The sequence below is a fragment of the Centroberyx gerrardi genome, chromosome 23 (genome assembly GCF_048128805.1).
Source record: "Centroberyx gerrardi isolate f3 chromosome 23, fCenGer3.hap1.cur.20231027, whole genome shotgun sequence".
Taxonomy (NCBI): domain Eukaryota; kingdom Metazoa; phylum Chordata; class Actinopteri; order Beryciformes; family Berycidae; genus Centroberyx; species Centroberyx gerrardi.
Window position 1 is genome coordinate 13,430,108 of NC_136019.1, and position 22,724 is coordinate 13,452,831.

Consider the following 22,724-nt stretch of genomic DNA (forward strand, 5'->3'; position numbering starts at 1 on the left):
ATAAAACCAAGTTAAACACCACAGGTGGAAACGTAATTTAAGTGTTTTCTTGTGAATGTAACCAATTTCTGTTGTTTATTAGCTTTCTCTACATTCATAGCGGCAAAGCGTGCTTACCAAACAACCCCTGGGAGAACAAAATTTCCATTAGCTATTGGACAGCTGTTATCTTTCTGGAGGCACACCGCGAGCTACTGTGAAAGTACAGGACCAAGAGAGGGGGAGTTGGTTTCATTGTAACCGTCATCAATCAAAGCGGCGCCGATCGGCGGACGTGCAAAGAGGCGAAGATGAGATCGTCCCGCTGTTTACAGATCAGCTCAGGGTACAAGTGGGTGATATAATTAGGTGACACCTGCAGCGATTTGCTCAGGCATGCAAAGCAGCATTAGTGGTTGTGTTGTGTTTTCGAAGGCACATTAAAATGAGCCTGTCATGTTTACTGAAGCGGCGCCTGTGAAGGGGAAGGCAATTATGAGCTATGAACCGAGGCAACCCTCAGTGAAGCTGCATGTGCAATCAACCATGGAGTGGCATGGGGTGACTCCGATATTGAGGACTTACTTTGTGGACTCTGGATAACACAGGCTCACGCTGCCAGGTGCGTCTGTCTGCACGCATGCATACACAGGAATATGCAACTCTCCACCTCTCACCCTCTGCCACACACACTCAAACACAGACGATTGATCCTTAGGGAAGAAATGAGCAACTCTGCGTGAACTGTTTTCAGCTCCATAAGGGAATTGATGGCTCCCTGTCAGTGTGTCCATTCAGTGTAATCCAAGATTATGGGAAAAGTGCCTTTGCAGATTCTCTGCAATCACAGTTGGAGGGCCAATAATCACATAAGCTTGCTTTCTCTATGCTGATCATTTCCCCATCTGAATCAATGGTGCCCAGTGGAGCTGGTATTCCAGCATTCATTCATAAATTTAAGAATGTCTCAGGTGAAAGACCCTCTTTAGACCCAATTCTTAAATCTGCTGGCATGCTTTTTTCACAGTCAAAAGAGCTACAGGCCAATTCAGTGTGCCCACTCAAAAATTATTCCCATTAACCCCACGGCTTCTCTCGAGAAGTGTTAACATCCCATTAATGACTGTCATTCATTTTCACCAGACATGCCAGTCCTCCCTGTACAACAGGATCAGCAGATTTTATCTACGTCCCAATCCATTCCAGACGATTGGTCTCACTGTAAATGGGAAAAGTCAATGGCATTGTCTGCAAATGGACAGTGCCACAAAGCTGAGGGCAGTGTGCTGGAGCTGATAACATTGACCTGCTTTTCCATGTGTCTTAGCCATATTCGCTCTGGCATGGCTATCTGACAGCTCACTATGGACAACATGCGCGGGGAAAGAGGAAGACATGAGTCGCATCTGAAGGGCCAGGTTTGTCCTCTGATTAACGGTGTGTTGCCCTTCAGCAGCAAAGTGCCAATCAAACTAAACTTAAAGCGTGAAGGTCACTACGCATTAGCAGGAAAAGTTAAAAAAAAAGGAGACGGGGGGGGGGGGGGAGTGGGGGGGGACGGGACATAAAATGGCAGACAGTATACGGGACGGCTGGAGCCACTGTCCAGAGGATGAGATATGACGAGCATAGTTCATCGGCATGAAATGGACGCTGAGAAGAAATCAATACAGGTGGTTATCTCTTGAAGGAATCATGAGTGTGGCTGGGAAATGGTCGAAGCAGAGTGGAAGAAAGTGTGTGTGTGTGTGTGTGTGTGTGTGTGTGTCACCACAAGAATAGAGACTGTTGTTCTTAAGGTTAGAGTTAGGGGTTAGGGAGTGAATGTAAGTCAAGGCATCAATACAAATGCCTTGTCCAAATGCAGTGTGAAATGAATCATACACAAAGTCTTATCTACCTAATAAGTTGATGGCACAAGGGCAAGTGGAAACAACTTCAAGAAATAATGACAACAAGTCTAATTCTCTAAAACTCACCAAAAACTCAACAATTTGTGAGCAATTACCTAAAAATCCCTTGTTGCTTTACATGTGCAGCAACTCCACATAAAATCGTTGAAAACAGACACGGACATTTGGCTCGCCGACATTTATGAGCCGCTATAATGTATTATAGATCATCGTGCAGAGGCATTACAGAGACAGTGAAACAAGGTCAATGATAGTGTTAATAGGTCCTCCAAAATTTACACTTCTACATGCTTTGGGGAGAGCATAAAGCTGCTTTTATAGGTACATCACTTCATCGTATCCTGATTCACTATTAGAAAGCAGAAGAGAGATAATTTGCTTTCACCCTCGGAAAACTCATAAAAGAAGTAATGAAAAATATTTAGTCTGCATCAAGTGGACCGATCCACTTGATATTCCAAGCAAGGGGCATTCCTGCAGGCATACTGTAATATTATTTAGGTTTTAATAATCTCTCACTACTTGATATTCTAGTACTTTATACCTTCTCATTCCTGGTTAATTGTGTGGAGACGTCCCTTGCCATAAAAATGTTAAATGTAAAAACGGATTTATTGGAGCTCTTTTGTGCAATGATCTACAAAATGGATCAGATATCAGCAGCAGATGAAAGTGCAGCACATCAAGGCTTTAACAGTCCCTAAGAGAAACGTGTAGAGTAAAAAAAAAAAAAGAGACATATTTCAAGATAATAAACGGCACCCCTTGACTGACTTAAATCCAGAGGGAACATTATTGCCCTATTATTGCATTAGCGCAAAATCAAAAGCATCGTAGGGATTAATATCATTCCAGTAAGTCGAATTAAAACTAATGGAACCCTGCGGAAGAGATTGTAGAATTTATAGTCAAGAGATTTCCTGAAATTAAAAGCACAAATGCAGATAAAAGGGGGTGAAAACATTGAACAAACTAATTCAATATACAATCATGCTCCTTTAGAAACATGTTACGCAAGGCATGTCACATAATACAAGCTGGTACACATTTAATTAACCCCTTCTGAACATTAATCATCATGGATTGGTGCATTATTGCACTCCCAATGATAACCCCAATGAATTACCAACACTCACCCAGCTCCTTTCCTCTACTCCAGGTTTCCACACAGGCGCTCATTCTAGTTCAATAGCACTAAGGACAATTACATAAAATCTTGTGTACTGGTAAACGCTTGTGACAAGAAATGCCACCCTGGTTTAATGTGTGGCAAACACTCATGCATAGCATAATGGGAGGTGACAAAATTATGTGTTGGGAATTATGCGCAAATACAGAAACACAGGAAACACTAACGGCAAAAAACTGTTCAGTAATTACAGATTTTCCAGTAGCTTGTTCTCAATCCTACACATCTTTGCACAAGTCAAAATAATTTACCAATGCTCTAATTTAATTGTGTCATGTGTATCAAATGATGAGCAACAATTCAATCTATTCAACTCTCCATCTTTTATAATGTCAATTTAATTCTGTCATAATGTTAGAATTCTGTGTGTAATTTTGACTCAGGATTATGCTCCTTTCTCATCGTAAACATGACTGCAGGGCCTTGGGATTAAAACTGGCTGAGCAGTGACAGAAAGGTTGCTGGTTCAATATCTCATGCCGAAGTCCATTCTTTCTATGCTGCCCTTGAGCAAGGCAGATAAGGCAACCATGCCTGAACATCAGATGCCTTAACCAAGTGCATATGTTGTGAGACTGATTTGTCTGAGGTCAAGGACAAGATAGTGCCTTCAAAGTCACACTTTCTTTGTAAAAGTCACTTCTGGTCACAAGCTGATATGCAGCTCTTGATAATTGGACAAAATAAAGGGATGTAAAATAGATTTCTTCCTCAGTCAAGATTCCAAAAATGCCTACTGCAATAACACGAGCTTAGGCTGAGAGAAAATGGGACATGGGTTGAGTCTGGAGAATATTTCCAAGCCAACACAAACAGGCACAGATCATTGAACCCAGCCAAATTGAATCCGAATGCTTGTCTGCACAGGAAACAGAAGCTTGATTCTATCTCTGCCAATGTCCGATGTATAAATTGTTTATTAAGGACCAAAGTTACCCGAGTACTGAAGCAGAAGTTCAAAGCTGCCCACTTTTTGGTTTGAAGTGCTCCACTTCAAAGACGGACATTATGTTGTGCTTTGTTCCTTTGACAATTGATGTTTATTAAGTCAGTTAGCTTGGTAATCAATTGAGTGGCCTCTCAAATGACCTGGGTAAGATTTAAATAAATGCACAGCTCAAACAGCCAGCACCTTTAGGTGAGTCTTACTACTCACTTTTCAGGTTCCACTGTCAGCACTGTGGTTTTACTGTGTGCAGCACTGGGACTTTCAACTCACAGCAAAATGTGTTTCAATAAAGGGAGAGCAAGCTGCCCTATTAAAAGTGTGTCTGTAGAGACAGCCTAAAACAAATTACAGCACAGCAGGCGTGGATTCTGAAAATCACACTAACTGGTAGCTCTCTTATTACTGTCGTGATGGATGATACAGCAAACTAACGCCTGTGGAAAGACTACTTACCACTGCTTAATTCAGTAGAAAGCTCTGTGGCACAACAATATGACTGTCATTCTACCTGCCTGAGAGTCTAGGCCATTATCAAAAATTATAATAAATTGTTGAGCCTTCATGCTTCTTTATTTTACAATATCCTCTAATTTGTTCAGAATCTAATAAGCATGCCATAAAGAGAACACTAGCAGCATGAACATGAATAAGAATTACAAATATTTTAAAACTGAAGACAAAAAATGAAAATGGATGGGTTTGAGTCCTCACTCTATTTGGAGATAAATGCACAAAGCATGTTTCTAATAACAGAACAGTTCCAAGAGTGCAATATTCATGAAATAGAGGTTGATGACACTGGAAATTTGATTAAATGTTGAAAAGAACCGTGGCATGAAACCTTTGGAATGGGCCAAATGCATGAAATCCACGGAATAGGCTAATAAATATGAAAATTATAAATGAAGCAGCAAAACTACTTGTTTGCACAAGCTTTTGGATGATTATCAACATTGAATTAATCATTTCCTATCTGCTTTAAGTAATAGCTAGGAAGTGGGGAAAGAAAACACTATATTTGGCAGAGGTGGTGTGATTGCATCGTCTCTTCAGACTCCAGACTGGACTATCCTGTCAGCAGCTGTGTGACTGGTCCAGGCTGGCGGTAAGCTTTGCCTCCCTCTGCTGGCACATGTGGTAATTCTCACAAGTACCATGCACTTGGAATGAAAGGGAACATGTTGCAAGCTGTCCAGGCTCAATCTTAAACCCAAACATAGTCAAATGGGCAGCTTTGCTACTGAAAACCAAAGTATGCGATTCGATTTTTTTCCATTCCCAACTTGAAAATGACCTCTTCATACCAGGACAAACAGCTAAACATGAGCTTTTAATAATGCTTTGAAGCTGAGTTTATGTTGGTAATGTTTGTGCAAACTGATGTAAAATAGACCAATGCTTTGAGTTGGGATGGATTAAAACCTTTGGAAATAACATTTTCCACATATAAATCAAACTATGCAAGAATGTATATACCACAAATGTATATACCACAGTTAAAACTATCCTGGCTTAGTGCTTTATTTAAGTAACTATTCGGTGGGTTCTCTGGCACAATAGTCCTTTTAAAGTCTGAACCAGAGTTTGCTAGGTTGTTACACTGTTATTGGTCTGGTTCTTTTCACATTGCCTAATATCAAATGCACCTATTGGACAGATATTTTTTCGAGAAAAAAATCAAACTAGAAAGGCATTCGGAGGGCATTTTCACATCATAATACACCTTGTCATTGAACGCCCCTGTAGTATTCTGGGAACTTTTAATTTGATGACGTAATCCTCTGCGGCGTGTCGGACGTACTGCCGCTCTGGGGCAGTCAGCAGGTTTCACTGTAGCTAGTGAGATTTCAAGGCTTAAAATATTGTATATAAGGAAGGGTCAAATGACTTGGGAAAAGTATCGACCAGACAGAAGAACTCCCCAATAACAACAATATGCATGCTTTATGCGAGTGTATTTACATTCGTTTTTGTAAAATATTGACTGAGGTGGCAGGTGTGCCATTTTGCACTTAAGAAAACACAGCATCTCCTTACTGACTGTGGAGAAAAAAAAAAGAGAAAAGAATATTGTTACCGACTCCATGGTCGCTCTTGGCTAGGCGATTACAATACAGACCAAACTAGGGTTGGTAAACTCTTTCCTCTTTGCTGTAATTTAGCTAAAAACAACCTGTCGTGAACAAACAAAACATCATGCAAGAAATGATCCGCACCAGAGTCTGAATGGAAGAGGAGCGAGACCGCCGTTTTTCTGGTCCTGGTCCAAACAACATGTTCCAAACAGCAAAAAGCCTTGTGACTACAAGCTGCTTCATGACAGCTGGCACAAGAATTAACCTTGTTTTAGTCCCCATGATGCAAAAGATTAAGCCTCTTCATGCTATTTCTTTGAACTAGAGAACATGTGTCTATAACACACAAATAACCAAGCTTCCCTAAATCACACATACTGTACATACACAAAGACATCTGCTTGGCGAATATCATTGCTATGAAGCGAACAAATTTTTACTCCACTGTGCATTCACAATGGAAAATATTAGGTTCCTCATCGCATCAAAACCATCTGCTTTCTGAGATAAATTGGGATTAATGTGGAAATACTGGTGAATAATATTCTTCCCGGGAGGCGAGTATTGTTGAAGCCACATGTAGCTCAAGCTTTTGTTCAAAACATCGCGTATGCTTCCCTCAACCGTTAGCCTGGATCCACTTATATTGTTGCTCAAAAACGCATTCATTTATATACTTGATAATGGAAAACCATTTGCCATGTTGAATCATATATTTACATTCCACCACTGTACCACAGACTGCTTGGGAAAAACAAATGCCAACTCAATGGGATAAGGGCCCATATATAGTCTCACTGATAAACAACGCAATCACTTCAGCTGAGACTTAGAAGAGCAAAACCTGCAACAATGGGAGGATAATGTGTGACAGACAAGTCTTAAGGAATAGCTCTACAAACAAACCACACAGGGGCCCAGATGGCTTGACTGAACGGAGTGACAGGTGAAAGACCGGTGGCATGAAGAGCGCCCTCTGTCTGATGAAGCTGCGTGTAAACATTGCTCTGATCCAAAATTATTTGGTACAGAGCAATGTTTACATGCTACATGGGTGGAGGTAAAACAGTGGGAGAGGACCATAACTAATTGGCCTTATTAAAAAAGTACAAGACATGAGATCATGCCAATGTGGCATTTAAAAAAAATAAAATCTATTATCCTCAGAAATAATCTCAATAATACATCACCATTTTGGATTGTGTGTGCTAAAGAATCTGAGCATATCTAACACGTTTAATTGGAATCAGTCCATAAAAATCTGGGAAAGAGGAAGAGTGGCTAGCTGACATTACAAACTACCTTTTTAAGAAGAAGGGGGCAAAAAGTTATGAAACAATGCCATCAGAAAAAGTTTACTTGGAGCTACGATTATAATGTTAAGTGCAATTTACAAGTCACATGATGATGCCCAAAGGAGAAATGTATCACAACTCCTATCCCTCTGAGGCCACTTTTATTCCTAAAGGGTATCCTCAAAACAAAGGTGTGCTAGAAAACACATTTATAAGTAAATCTTCCTCCACCCACAAAAGTTGCAGGTAACAAGTTTGGAAGCACAAGCCATCCTATACAAGGGAGTGTGGTTCTAACCTTTTTCTTCGGATGGATTTCTAACCTTGATCCATTACGTAAAACATCATTACAAAGGCCTGGTTGATGGAAGCCACAACTTTGGCAGGGGGGGACGATCTGTAAAAAACTGCCATATCAGATGCTGCTCCTGTCAGCTGTCACGTCGCGGTGAGCTGGTGGCACACCACTGTCACTCACTGTCACACCGCCAAAGACGAGCCACAGAGACTGGAAAGAGACATTTGCGTCCGGCTGTGTCGCAAGTCTATTTTTAACCCGAGCCATCAAGTGGGAGAGTATCACACAGGCATGAGCAGTCCTCCGAATCCCAGTTTTGTCTTGTTTGCCGTCGGGTGCTTTTCAGAAAGATGTGTTTTCAGGAAAGTTCCAATGTACAAAAAAAGTGTCTGAAATTCAAGGAGAAACCTTACTGAGACTGTATTAGTAATCTTTTTAGTCTTCATCTTTATATTCTGCAGCAAAGCCATTGATCAGAATAAAGCCAAATATTTGTGCACTCACTCGCATGTAAATAGTAAATCATTGAGCCTTGAACAAACTCAAGACCGGCTCTCTCAGGTGGTTTTATTTACATGTCCTTGAGAACTCACGGGGAGAAACAATCCGATAAGCCATCACCACACTTCCTGTATGTTTACAGCTTGTTTGGCTCACTGGATGATGGGAGATCGATGGCTCGTCCTGTATGTAAGCTAGGCTTGATGAAAACACAATTACAGTACATCTGATATGTGTCCTCTGATCATCTATCTGTTTGGCCCAGTGCTTAGATAAGCAAGCTTCTGCCCACTCTACAACTACTGTTGAAGTATTCTTGAACAACACACGTATTCTGCTACTGCTCCAGTGCAGCTGCTCAATGGTCCGGCTGACTGTTATGACATAAGTCTGAAGCAGAGTATTGTTGGAAAAGAGCACATGAGCTCAACCAATATAACTTGGGTAAATCAGAGGTTAAAAAACCGTCAGCCAAAGTTTCAGACACTGACATATAGAGCTGAACAGTTAATCTAAAAAAAAAAAAAAAAAATAGAAATTGCAATATTAACTTCTGCAATTTCCAAATCGCAGTGGCTGCAATTAAAAAACTAATAAACAAGGTGTTTTAGAGCTCCAGTTAATCTTGGTTAATGAATCAAGTACATTGTATTACATTGTATACGTATTTGTATTGGTACAGTATTTTTTTTTTTTTAAACAAAATCACTTTTCTTTAAACCACTTTAAAGTTCTAGAAAATTCATGACAAGAAAAACTTGTGATGATATGAATCGCAGTTTATATTGCAATTACAATATTCTGTCAAATAATCACAATTAGATTTTTTGTCCATATCTTTCAGCCCTACTGACATGTTAGTCGGTGCCCAAGCACGTTACACAGTGTCCCAAACTTTAGTCAAGACCCTACAACTCCACATGAAACATGCATTGTGTGTGATTGAAATGTCTTTGCAAATTAATTCATGAGATTCCTTAGATAATAGAGAACAGAGCCATTTGTTAAGCATGCTGCCAGTAAATCATTACATTTGAGTATTATCCTGGCCGGTAATTTTCCTTACTAGTAGCCAGACAATACTTTGAAATTGATTACAGTGATTAAGCTCTTCCTTGTCTGTAAAAGCATTCAAATAGTCCTGTCCACCATTCAAAGGGAGAAGTAATTACTAAATTGAATAAGCACACACGGCATATTTCTCAATCAAAGAGTCCACATTTTTAATCAAAAGAGTGATTATAATGGACTACTTGGCATGGGGCAGATTTTGAAATTAGTAGGCAAAAAATTGGCAAAAGCCAGACATTAATCCTCATGTTTTTAATATAAGTGCAATTATGGATTTAAGTAAGATATATTCGTGTGGTAGTCATTGTATTGGTTTTGTGAAGAGAGGGTCGCACTCAGAAATATATCATTCACTTGATTTAATTGTTCATCTGTCACAGAACGTTTTCGGCCATCCGGCCTTCATCAGTGTGTACAAATGAAGGAATACGTTCCTTATTTACAGGGGACAGGTAGATTGCCAGGTGAACCTAATTTCTAATCGTTGTGGTGTTGTAATCACATGGAAACACATCACATAGAATGGAATCACATAGAATTTCACTGTCAGTCAATACTGTGCATTGTAATTTCAAACAATTTCATCTGAAGTACATCCACCATCTAGTTGGACATACTGAAATAACAATATTTAAAATTAGCATTATTCACAAAGCATAATCCAAAACAACTATGGCTATCACTGTGGGCCTCAGGTTTCTCACCGTTCATAAATCAGTTCAAACCAATAGTTGGCAAAAACCTTTAAACATGTAAATATAATCAAGGGATCAGTACAGCCTCCAAAGCTACATCTGTTATCAAAGCCACGTGTGAATATGACTGTTTGCACATTTTGAGTGGGTGTTCATATAAATACATTGTTTTGGATTTTACACCGAGAAAAAGGGACATACATCACAACTGTAGAAACCAATTCGAAAAAAATAAGAAATGATTACTTTCTCAAACTCAGGAAATGTCAACATCAGGAAGTAATATTAGCAGTTTGGCTTATTTTACTTTATTGCTTGGCAAGGGTCTGAAGATGTTTGCTTGCCTCTCAGTACTGAAAGCTCAGCCATAAGGCAAACAGCTTGGCAGCCTGAATGTTAGAGCGTATAAATAACGGGTGGTCTTTAGTGCCAGAAAGGCCCAACTCCTGAATATTAGATTCACACTTTCAAAAGAGAGAAACAGCATGACCACCTTGACAAAGCTCCAGCAGGCACAGGTTCAACCATTGTTCTCCAATAAGACACATGGAAACCAGCACCGCACCACACTGAAGAAAGTGAAGCTCCATTGCCGAGCATGAAGCCTCATCGAAAAAACACATTCTGCTTGATCATGAAACCGCTGAAGGAGCATATCTTTGGTAATTAGGCCTACGCCATTACTGGCGGTCTGAGTTATTCATGTACCAAGCAGTAGCAGTGCAAGAAGTGTTTCTTTCACCAATAACTGCAATCAATTTGCAACGTTCATTTGCATGCAAAGCACTTGAAAAGAGCAATAGAACTTTGTGCCAACTTAGTATAACCTTTCAATATTATCTTGAAACGTCTTTCTTCACTCAGCCTCAAAACAAATCATATTCATCACATTTGCAGCCACTTCATCTCTCCTTAACACACCCTTTTCAAACAGATTACCTCCAAAACAGCGTGTGCCCAATCTCATTTTGATTCTACACTTCTCATTCCAAGCTGACAAGAGGAAAGTAGATGCCATCATGGCTGACTGTTGCTCACTGGGTAAGTCCCAAGTTCTAAGGAAGTCAATTTCCAGCTGCTATAAGATTATATTCAGTCCTCTGCTGTCCGACTCTCATTTGGATAAACAAGTTAGCCAACCCACAGATAGATGCTAGTTTTCACATCCAATCAAATTAAATTCAAATTCAATCAATCATTAAAGTGGGTGTTAGAGGAAGCAATTTGTCAAGATGGTACAGAAAACACCTGATGTAAATGGACTGACATCAGGGACACTCTGTGGAAAGTCAAAAACAAAGGGCTAAAAGCATCACAGGAGATTACAGTATTAGTCTGTATGTGTAATGGATGACTCATGGTAATAATTCAACCAATCAGCAACTAAGTCAGGCGAAAAATGAAGAGGTGCAACAGATTAATTCCCAGACTGAGCAACAGTTGCATGAATACTGAGGCTGAAGAAGACTATTTTGATCAGTGACTGGAAAAAGAAACATAAGAACAAGATATTGCCCTGATCCATGACTTAACAACATGAGAGACACTTAAACTTTGTCTTAACACATTACTTTAACTGCAAAAATCACTTACGATGATAAGCTCCACTGCAGATGCTAAAGACAGACTCAGCTTTAAATATATACTGAATATTACTGATTCACATGGTCAATGTACCAACAAATGGAGTATCCTATGCTTTTGTTAGCAATCAAACACTTGTTGTTCCCTTGGATTAAAATCACAAAGCTGTTCAAGACATTCAAAGAGTTTGCCATTTCCTTACCGTCATAGCCAGCCTCCAACAAACCAAACTGCTCCAGCACCTTAACAAAGAGGACCACAACCACCAGCACAGCGATCATTTCCAGTCCCTCCAAGTTCATATTCAACATGTCGGACGGGTCACAGGCTGCCCATGGCCAAACACACAGAGCTTGCAGTGCAGCGCTGTCTACAGGCCATTTAACTCCAGTTAGAGCCCCGCATCTCCGGCTGATGAGACACCGGCACAAGCCGGCAGAAAGGGAGGGGGAAGAAGTGTGTGGAAGAGAGAAAAGAGGGAGGGGGAGATGGAGTGGCAAGGAAGAAGACGAGGGGGCGTTGAGGAGAGAATGGAAAAAAAGTGGCGACGGGGGGAGGGAGGGAGGGAGGGGAGGGGGTTGAACCTGGTCATAGCAACAGAGAAAGAAGAGAAATGATGGACAGAAAGCTACAAAAGGATAAGAATGCATGCAACTCAAAGAGCGAGAGATGATGTGGGGGAAAATGGCAGAGAGTAATCACTACCAGTTGCTGTGGGATACTGACTGCTGCTTAGGAGTGTGAGCATGTGCAAAGGTCAGAAGTGCGGAAGTCCAATGCAAGGATGCAAAACAGCAGAGAGTGCAGAAACTCACAGTACATAGTCATTCACATAGATATCGTAAGCTACTTGGGCACCTCAAATCCTATGCAGTCTTATCCAAAGACTACTGTTTGTCTTTTTTGAGTGGACCGATACACAAGCTGGGTGCTACCACTTTTTTCCCCCATTCACACATTTATATTAGCCTACTAGTATTTTGATAGTTATGAAATATTTCTTCAAATTGGCTAGTTATTTACTCTCCTTCTGCTCATTCTAAAGACCAATTTATAATCTACAGAGCATTTCCATTTTATAAATGACATTCTGGACCGTCTTCCTGAGGAGTTTTATTGTCCTCCAGCAGCAGCGTTGTATTTCTTCAATGGGTCTCTTTCCCTCTCATCACAATGAGCATTAGTCTTGATTAGGGCACAGCAGCCACTTATGTTGTCCTTGCAAGAGGATGGATAAACAGGCTCAGCTCGACAAAATACAAGGGAAGGACATCGGTTTTTTACAGTGGTAAATTTCAGATGATTTTCAGATCAGTCTCTCAAATAATACTTGCTCAGCCATGGTTTCCATGTTTCATATCCAAAACCAGATGGGCATATCATTTTACATACAGTATTTTGAAATAGTGCTGCAGGTCTGCATTAGAAAATGTTTTGAAATTTGAAATAAACAGGCATGGGCTATGATGAGAACTGAAACAAAGGCAAATTCAGACTAACAAATCCAAAATATCCACGAATGTCTGCAGACATACAAAATAAATGAATGCCTGATAAGCAAAACGCCCCTATGATTAGAGCTAATCCAGAAAACGACCTCCTCTTCACAATTCTATAATTCTACAATAGCAGGAAATCATAGCAAAAATGCTACAGTGAATTTCAAATCCCCCATCCACTGACAGAAAGAGCACCTTTCAATTCCCTCTTTATCAATAATATTCCCAAGATTTCCCACCTTTTCAAAATAATGGGTATGGATTGAGCGGAGACTCAACAAAGTGGCTGTGATGATCAGCATACGATGTCAGCTGAAGAAATAACTTGGGTATGTGACTCAAAATAAACCTTGAAACCTTAAGGGAGAGACGGGGCGAGGGAGGTCAGAGAGAAAGACAACACGACAGAGAAGAAAGGACTTCAGAGATCTAAGTGGAAATTTGCCTGCGGTTGGCGGCTAATGGTTGTCAGAGTCAGAGGAGTAAGGAATCATACTCGTCTCTCCTGATACCGTCAGTGGGCATCAATCACTTTGTGCCTTATTCCATAATCGTTGTAATGTAATTCCTTCTTTTAAAGGCCCTATCAGTAATTATAGTAATCTTATTATGGCACTGACTGTTGAAAGACATCCCTCTGCTGGCTTTTACATACAATACAATAATTGGGTTAAACTGATAGCATGTGGAGCTAAACATGAGTTTTACATGTATTTGAGGGATGTAAAAGGGTTAAACTGCCTTTGTAATAAATACTTGTTTAAAAGAGACTTTGTGGTTTTAGAAAAATCCATAATGCTTAATCAACCATTCAAATTATTTAATATATGCAAATATACTCAAAATTAAGATGGTCAGATAAAGTATTGATTGCATTAAGTTCCACCAAGTTCCGCCATTCAATTTAAAATCCAGAAAATTCACACACTTTATACAGAGTTATTGAGCTTATCCTTCAGTGCCTCATATACCATAGATACAAAAAAGAGAGACATTCACACCTTTCCAGTGTGACCTGAATGTGTCTCAGGCCATATACACTTCCAACATCTGGCTGCCAAAATCTGGTGAAAGGAGTTCACAGCTTCTATCAAATTTTCAAAATGAGCCAAAACAAGAAAAATAGAACAGTATCTATCAAACAAACACGTCCAACAATGCCTCGCACAGAGCAAAGGAAGACGATCCATCCAAGACACTCCATGCATGCTTATCGAGACCAAGTGACAACATGGTTTATAATTAAAAGGTGTCCCACTGATAAGGTGCCTTGCAGAGGCTCTCCGGGATGGAACTGATCCCACATTCATCTTCACGCCCCATGCGGCTCAAAGGGAATTGTTAGGATAGAGATTTACCATGGAAACGACCTCTGTGCTGCGCGCGCTCTCGGCCAGCTCATTTAGCCCACTATCGGTTACTTTTCTTTATTTGTGGCAGCTGAGCAAGTTCCAAATATAGCTCCCAGCCCCAAGTGTGCGTGTGTGTGTCTCTGTGTGTGTGTGTGTGTGTGTGTGTGTTGTCTTTGGACATGACAGGACAGGCAACTGCGGAGGAAGCTCCTAGAGAATAGGGGCTGCAAAGGTGAAAAGAAGGTGTGATAGGAGTCTCACTGGCGAAAGCTGTAGCAAGACAGATAAGAGGAGAAGTCGGATTTCACCTTCCAACTACGTTCCCGTTTTGCTTTAAAACAATATTATGTTTTGAATTCATCATATTTTAAAGACTCAAAAGTAGTAGTAGATGTCAGAGCATGAAGTAATGTCAAAGAAAGTTCCTCTGCTTTAAATCTGCTCTCCAATCACCTCAGAACTTTAATTTTGCAGAGGGAGTAATCAAGGTCCTTAGGTAATGGTACTGGAAATAATCAAGGTTTGTGCATGTCATCAGCACACAGTATGCTTTATCAAGCAGTGTGTGATTGGTGATGATGGTAATTGCCAGTGCTGAGCATTGTGGTGTGTTGGTTAAAGCTGAGAGCATGTAGGTGGCACATGATGGCAGAACACTTGACTTGTCTGTAGCACCTGCAAATGGACAAACTGCTGTATGATGAATAAACGGATAGATCAGAGTATCAAATGAGCAGTGCATCAGTCCAAATTAATGACGCTTTATTGACTCCTGTGGGGAATTATGATAATTATGATAAACACATTATTTTATTTTTGGTGTATTTGAAAACAAAACAGAATTCCAATTTGCTGACTTTCACTGTCCTCAAATGACTTTGTTGTTTTATATTTTATCTGAGCTTATTTTTACTCTACCATCAGAACAGCACTTGAATGTTACTGTGCTTGTTTGAATTTGTCTGCCAAACACTCTTCTCTCTACCATTACTACCCTACCCCCATTATATTTTGCACTACATTGTGTGAGAGGCTATCTTCTTTCAAACCTGTTCTCTGCTGCTTCACTCCAATTTTCTCTCGTCTTCAGCCCCTCTTGGCCTCCAGTTGAGAGGAACAGTGGAAGCTGCGGTCCTTTTGTCAGCCGTTTCAGTCGTCTGCTTTCAAATAGCGGCTTACATGTCAATCAAAGATCACTTTAAAACTGCTGATTGTCTCCTTGCTTCAGTAGATGATGTATCTGCACAATTATTTCAGTACCTGAAGCATAAAAGCAGTTGGGATATTCTGGTTGTGTGTGATTATTCAACAAGTAGTTGCATTAAAGGATTAACTATACAACTAGCCCCCTTCCTCTATATATTTAGGCCTATTTCAATTCAAAGGAGATTAGAGCTGTGATTTGTGGGCCTGCAGGTAAAAACTGCTCCTGACGTAAATAAGTAAACACGATGGAAGCAAGAAACCGTTTCCTTATGTTTACTTAAATTGAGTTACCATTGAATTCCCATCTCTAGACAAAATACTCTTGAAAGCACAGCGCTGCTGCGTGGCGTTAAAACAAATTAATGTCTGCCATTTGTTGGTGAAATTACACAAGAAAGCCCCGATGGCCTGTAGCCTTCAAACAATATGGTTAATTGCAAATTAATTTGATTTGGCTCTTGGTAAATTCCCAGTAATGGATTGTGGTGCGATGACTTTGTAGACAAATTCGTCCTGCAAGACATTTCCTTGGACAGAGAACATAACCTTTTATAAAATAGTCACACAGAATTCAAATGGAATTAAATTAACCAGGACCTTTGTTTAATAGAAAACAATATTGCAAAGCAGTCAAAGCCCTGCAAGAGCAGCTGTGCATGAAGGACCAGATCTGAAACCTTACTAGGTACATATTTGAGTCAAATAACAACCAAAATGTCTAACAGAAACACTGAAAAATGATTATTTTACTCATGTCCCAAGCTATCTGGCTATTTGTTCTGAGGTTCTGAGAACTGTTTGTGAATGCACGGATCACAAACTGCAATAATTAGACACCACAGAATAAAAACTGAATGTATCCTGATCAGTCTGCAAACATTCATAAGGTTCTGATCACTGTCAAATTTACAGGATCCACATTTATTATTATCCTGATTGCTAGATTATCATGAGACTCTATACCCTACATGCCCCCCTGCACATGTGCGCATATACACACACAAATGGTACTAAGACCACGCAATATAATATCCTGCTCTAAGACGATGTAATAATAATGCACCACACTACTTAACATTGGACTAGAACAAACTACTTACCCTTTTGGATTATTATCCCTGAGGAGCAATTAGCCTTTGGATGTGGAGATCTGCTCACATTCAAGAATCAATGCTGTTAAGGCACTTCTCCTCTTAGTACTCCATTTACAAGACAATTTATAGTGGTATTACCGAACAAATTTACATGACTGGGTTTACTCAAGCATTTAACACCAAGATAATATTTTATGAAATGCAGTAAAGTGCTGCTCTTCCATCTTAATATCCTCTTCAACAAACTAAAAAATGACTTATTACAAAATTACTTGCAAGAACAAACTAAGAAACAGAGACACTACTGGCTTTACTTTAAGGCAATATTCTACAAGTATCGATCTAATAACCATCAATCCTCCCTCATACACCTATGTTTTTATTTCCAAATAATATTCATTAATGGAATGCCACTGATAAACCCGATTGGCCTGAGGTTATTTCCACTTGATGGTTGACCTATTACTGCTCAATTGATCCACAATTAAAAACTCTAGCCCCTCTGCAGAATGTATAGGCTTCACATACAGTAAGGGAACCACTGGTACTGCAACAGTGAACTGATCATTGAACTGATCAGCAATTTTGACATTATCATTGAAGTATCAGAAAGATGAACCAAGACACAAAGTATCACAACACTGACAATGTCCAAACATTTCAATGTCAGCGTAATCTGGGCTTAATTCAATGCAAATACTAATATATCATTAATTATTACCTTTTTATTATCTTTTCATAGTTGATCAATATCATAGTGAGGGTCCAAACATTTTTATGCTACTGTGTTGGTGAAAAAACGTCAATTGAAAAGCAGCACTATTGTTTTTTCTCTTGTGTTGGTGTCCAACTACAACAAAGCCGTTTGTGAGATTCTGCTGCCATCAAATGGAAACGGGGAGAATTCACAAGCCAAAGCTCTGAGCCGGATGGAGGGGAGACAAAAACTGCTAAATGCTACAAATGGGTCAAAACTGCCAGAAACAGAGAGCAAATAGAGAGAAAATCAAATAAACATAACAAAACAAACCAATCTGAGAATCAGCCTAAATCTACACAGCATGACATAACTGATGAAAAACATTAACTTAAAAATAACAATAAAAAAATAACATTGCTTTAGGCAGTGCCAGCGGCCCAGTAAACAGGCAAAAACAAAATACCACCCATAACATTTTTATGAAACCCATTGCATATCTGCAATATGCTGTTATTGTATAAATATTGATTACATAAAATATCTTCACTATGTCTGCATTATGCCGTTATGCAACAACAGAGCCATAATGCTGTGAGCCAAGTCATGGCGGGGAATGGAGTGGTTGTAAAAGTGAACCAGGACTGCACCCTGGGGTTACAGTGAGTATCTGCAGTCGCCCTGAGGCTGTCAGGACGCGCTGCCGCGGCCCGCTGGGAGCAGCACCGCTGTCTGCGCATGGCTAAGCCCGCTTCTCTGCACCTGCAGAGCCTTTCTGAGAGGGACGCTGGTCATTAATCCAGTTCTAAGTGAGCCCTCTTCATACTGGTCACTGTACCCTATGGGGAAGGAGTGATTAATTTCACAAAGCAAACCGCTGCACCGAGCGCCACGCCACGACGGAAACAAAAACAAGCTCGCAGCCCAGGTGCCCTGATAAGCCAACTGCTGTGGCCTTGCTTTTCCAATTTAAATGCTAATTTAGAGAACTGCCAAACCAATACAGTATAATGATTCAACAGTGACTTTGAAAAATAAGTGTTAAAATTACATGTCGCTGTAAAAATAAATAAAAATAAAAATAAAATAACAGAGGGGTTTGAAAGCTGCATGGATGACCTCTCCTCATCTCCTCATGTAACAGTAGGCTGTGTACATTTGTATATCAGAGAATATGAATATCTAAAACCTTTTTGATAGACCATTTGGTTTGATTATATTCCTTGCTGTTCCATTTCAGATAATTTTTGTGTGGGGGATTATCACTTCATACAAATGCCTTTTAAATGCAATGAGAGCCTAGCTTGAAATGTGAAATACTGGTATTCAACTGAGTGCTGTTCTACAAAGACGCAGAGTGATATAACAGCTCAGAGTGATTCATAAGGGACAGTTAAGTACTGTACGTCATGTACCGTATTCGAATGACCACCGGGCATTTACTTGAGTCCTTGCTGGACTCCTCAGTGGCTTATAGTGCAACACCATGTAATAGATCAATATAGACTTGTAGCCTGTGGTGAGATGAATAGAGAATGCTAATGGACCATGTGCATAAAGCATCTTTGACCTCCCAAACCCACAGTCACATCGCAACTTCCACCCAGCGTTTCTGAACAAATCGTCTTGTTCTGTGAAATTCATGTAAATGCAGAGAATTATCTGTCTTATACTGAAGTGCTATTAAGAGACTATGTCTGTGACTACAGCTCACACATTAAAACAATTTCTCTGGCTTTTTTTTAAGACCAAACGAGGAGGTTAGTCAGCTTTTGTCTGAAAGAGGCTGTTAACAGTACAACTTAATGGCACCTGTCTCCAAAATGGAGCTGAAGCCTTGAGGGAAGCGTCACTTTAGTTTAAATAGCCTGTATTTCTTTGCTGCTATTCTGCTCAGCCAATAGAGCGGTGACGCACAGACTGCGTATTTACTGGCTATGGATGTCGGTTTCAAAGGTTCGTCTTTTCAACTGAAACTGGCTTGTTTTCATGTGACCAGATTTGGCCATGGACACCACATGGACGTTGGTGGCATGGCTACCCCAAAAAATGACAGCTGCTCTCCCTGTGGTCGGCCGAGGTCTCTACTTGGTTCTGTAAACACCAGAAGGCCAGGAATGAGACCGGGCCAGCAACAAGAACCATACAAAACATCTCCACCACCCCTCGTATTAATGTCACGAGGAATTAACACAACAAAACAAACTGAGGTCCACTTGTTGCTTTTAGTCGTGCCTGGTGACACTGGACCCGCTGGCCCTTCTAGTCTTACAATCAAGCAGCCAGTTCAGAACTTGTTGACCACAAATATTTAATCATATAATGCATTTTCTGCCTTTGGGTAATATATTATCAAGTGTCAGTAGCTGTACACAACGTTTCAGTGATCGGAACGCACCAAACCCAGCACTAACATTAATTTCCCAGTTGGTTGCTTAAGTCATAGTGGATGTTTTACTGTTTCCATTTGAGCAGTTATACTTCTGAGTGTACCTATCTCACTCCTACACCAATTCCAACCATAAAAACATCACATAAAAATAAAAAATAAAATAAAACACAACAAGCCCAAAAGCAATCATCAGTGACTACCACCATAATTATACTGGCACCTCTCTTATCCTTGTGTAAAAAACACTCAAAGCCAGGCTGGGTGAAGTTGAGAGGGGTTGGGGGGTAGAGTTCCTCTGGGTGCTTGTTGGACCGTCAGCTCTTGTCATGTGGATGAGTGCGGCTATGATAATTAATGGCAGGCATTAGAGTGGGTAGTGGAGTAGCACTCAGGTCTCTCCGGCACTGTATGTTTGTCTGACGGTCAGTCCTATTCATCATCCTGTCCTTGTCTGATGAGCCCCACAAAGTGTGATTCAGATTAATATTTTTTTTTTTCCTCGAATCGCCTTGATATGTGACACTGTGCGCTTGAAATGCATATTTGGTATTTACAAAAAAGTATGTTGCATAAGTTGACAATTTTGTTTTTAAATGAAAGTTTTGCTCCTGAGCAACTTGTCAGGTCTTCACTGATCTGAGCTGGATTTGCACAATGCTGCTATTGTCCAAGTGCAACATCTAAATGTAAAATTGCCAAAGAATGCAACCACCATTCTTTGGCAATCTTCCACCAACTACTGCTGTGATGCTTCCCAAACACATGAGAAACAATTTATTCTGACAAGTCTCAATTCAATTCAGATTAATATTACGACATTGCTGAAAACTGTGTGTTAACTGTATCTCTGGCAATATGGAACAGGCACACAATCTAAGGTCTAACGTGTGTGTGTGCGTGCGTGTCAAACATTCTCCTTTCTAGGCTCCTGAGTAATGTGCTTACTGCCCACTCCGTGATCTATTGCTTGAGAGAGTTAAGACGAGTCCCTCATTCATTTTGCTTTCAAGCCCTCTCACAATAACCCAGTGAAATATGACTTACTTTAAGTGCCACCCATTCTGTCTCTCTCCCACCACACCACTAAATATAACCTTTGACAGTTATCGTCCTCCACTGGCCACCCACTAAATATTTCATTGTCCTCTAATGAAGACTGTACTTTCTTATCTTTTGTTACAGTGACAAGCCACGACTGTGATGCTGATCAGCACATTATTGCAGGGAGACACTGAGATGTAACATAAGCTCGTGAGCCCGCCTTGGCAGAGAGTCGATGTGGCGTGCTGCGTGTGCTGCCACTGTAAAATCAATATTGGGAATAGCAAATGGAAAAAGTCGAGCAACTTTGTGAAGTTCAGACTAAAATGTTTACCTAAGGTAGACAATTTCAAGTCAATTTCATGGACTGGTGGTGTGGCACATGAATTCAAATGGGATTAAACTGAAAACAGCAGCGTGTCATTAATAGGGAACTTTCTGAATGCCACAGCCCCGAAACATGTTGCACAGACTGCAGGAGAGGATCTTAAACAAACACATAGAAACAACAATTATCTGTGCAAATATTTTACAAAGAATTCCCTTGGCTCCAGTACAACATAAACAAAAATCAAACTTGGGATACTTCTCCCTCTCGTTTTAAGCCATACATTTCTTCTTTAGGAATTACTTCAGTTAGCACATGGCAATACCAAACAAAAGTGTCTCCTCCCCTCTGCACCAGGCCTACCTGTCCTCTTGCGCCTTTGTTTGGGCTGAAGAGAGAAGATGACCATTAAAGCCCCCATGTTGCCCTTCAGACTCCGTTGCTCAGTGATCTGGAAGTCCTGCTGGATTTCACACACTTTCACTCCCACACTTTGACGGCTTGGGAGCAAGTGGAAAGAAAGAGAGAGAAAGAGACGCTGGGAGTCGCATATGAAAAAAATCAAGACTCCGGTCCAAGCTTCCCTTTTTATTCACCCCGGCTGGGTGGGTTGGACGGCGAGCAATAGGAGTGGGAGTAAAACATGCGTGCCTCTGTAGAGGTTTGAATTTTGACGCGCACCCTCCGCAGCCCCCTCCCTCCCTTTTCCACTCTGAAGTGGGAGCTCGCTGGCTGCTCTCTGCGCTGCGCCGGCTACTTTGTACCAGTTGAGCACCTAGATTAATTGAGAGCTCTGAGAGGGAGCCAGCGACATGCTGAGAGGAAACGCTACTGCCGCTCTTTCAACAGATCTCTCTTCACAAGGGGAGGGAGAGACTGGAGGAAGGCAAGAGCTCACGCTGTAGATAACCATTATTCCTCGCTAGCTGCCTTTTAACTACATCTCCTGCTGGAAATGAGAGTAGAAAATCGTGCCGTGTCCATGACATTGACTGAGAACAGAGGCTGGCAGAGCTTTGTGTAGATATTTCAATTATGTACAAGTAATCATGACCAGTGAGCAAGTTCCATCTCTTCACCCTATCACTCCTCAAAAGCCGAGTGTCCAATTTATAAGCAGATTAATGTGTGGAGAGAGACATTCCTCGTCCCAGTGTGTGGTAATATCAACCATGTCCTGGCTTCTTGATTGCCTCTACAGATCCATCCATATGCAACGGAGACATGTTTTCAAATCACCAGATGATGACCAGAAAATTACTATTATTCCACAGCAAGCATACTGAGAATGTCCCTCACTACATTAATCATTTTTTTTCCATCTCTCTTTGATGTACAATGTAAATGCTGCTTCGCTCCATCACAAAGCTTTTGAGTGGTCTGTGTTTCTGAGTCGTCGCAATCACAAATCTCGTTGTTATGCAAGTCTTGTGAGAGCCACAGATAATGAACGATGAATAGAGGGAGGAATGATTGTTTGACTGCCCTGAAAAAACATCCAGCAACATTTTATTTAAAGCAAGAGGGAGTGGATGCTGACGCTGACATACAATTCAGTGTTTGCAA

At 40.6% G+C, this 22,724-nt stretch overlaps 1 protein-coding gene across 2 annotated transcripts in view; it reads right to left on the reverse strand.

The window, feature by feature from the left end:
* The window catches only part of kcnip4a (potassium voltage-gated channel interacting protein 4a), a 123,137-nt gene that overhangs the window by 36,515 nt on the left and 63,898 nt on the right, over positions 1–22,724 (reverse strand). The window contains exon 1 of one of the 2 annotated variants that reach the window (XM_078291703.1): positions 11,752–11,851. The exons of the other annotated variant lie outside the window; for it this stretch is intronic. Within the exon in view, the coding sequence (XP_078147829.1) occupies positions 11,752–11,851 (100 nt within the window). Of the gene's footprint in view, positions 1–11,751; positions 11,852–22,724 lie in introns of those variants that run through there. 2 annotated transcript variants of the gene reach the window in all.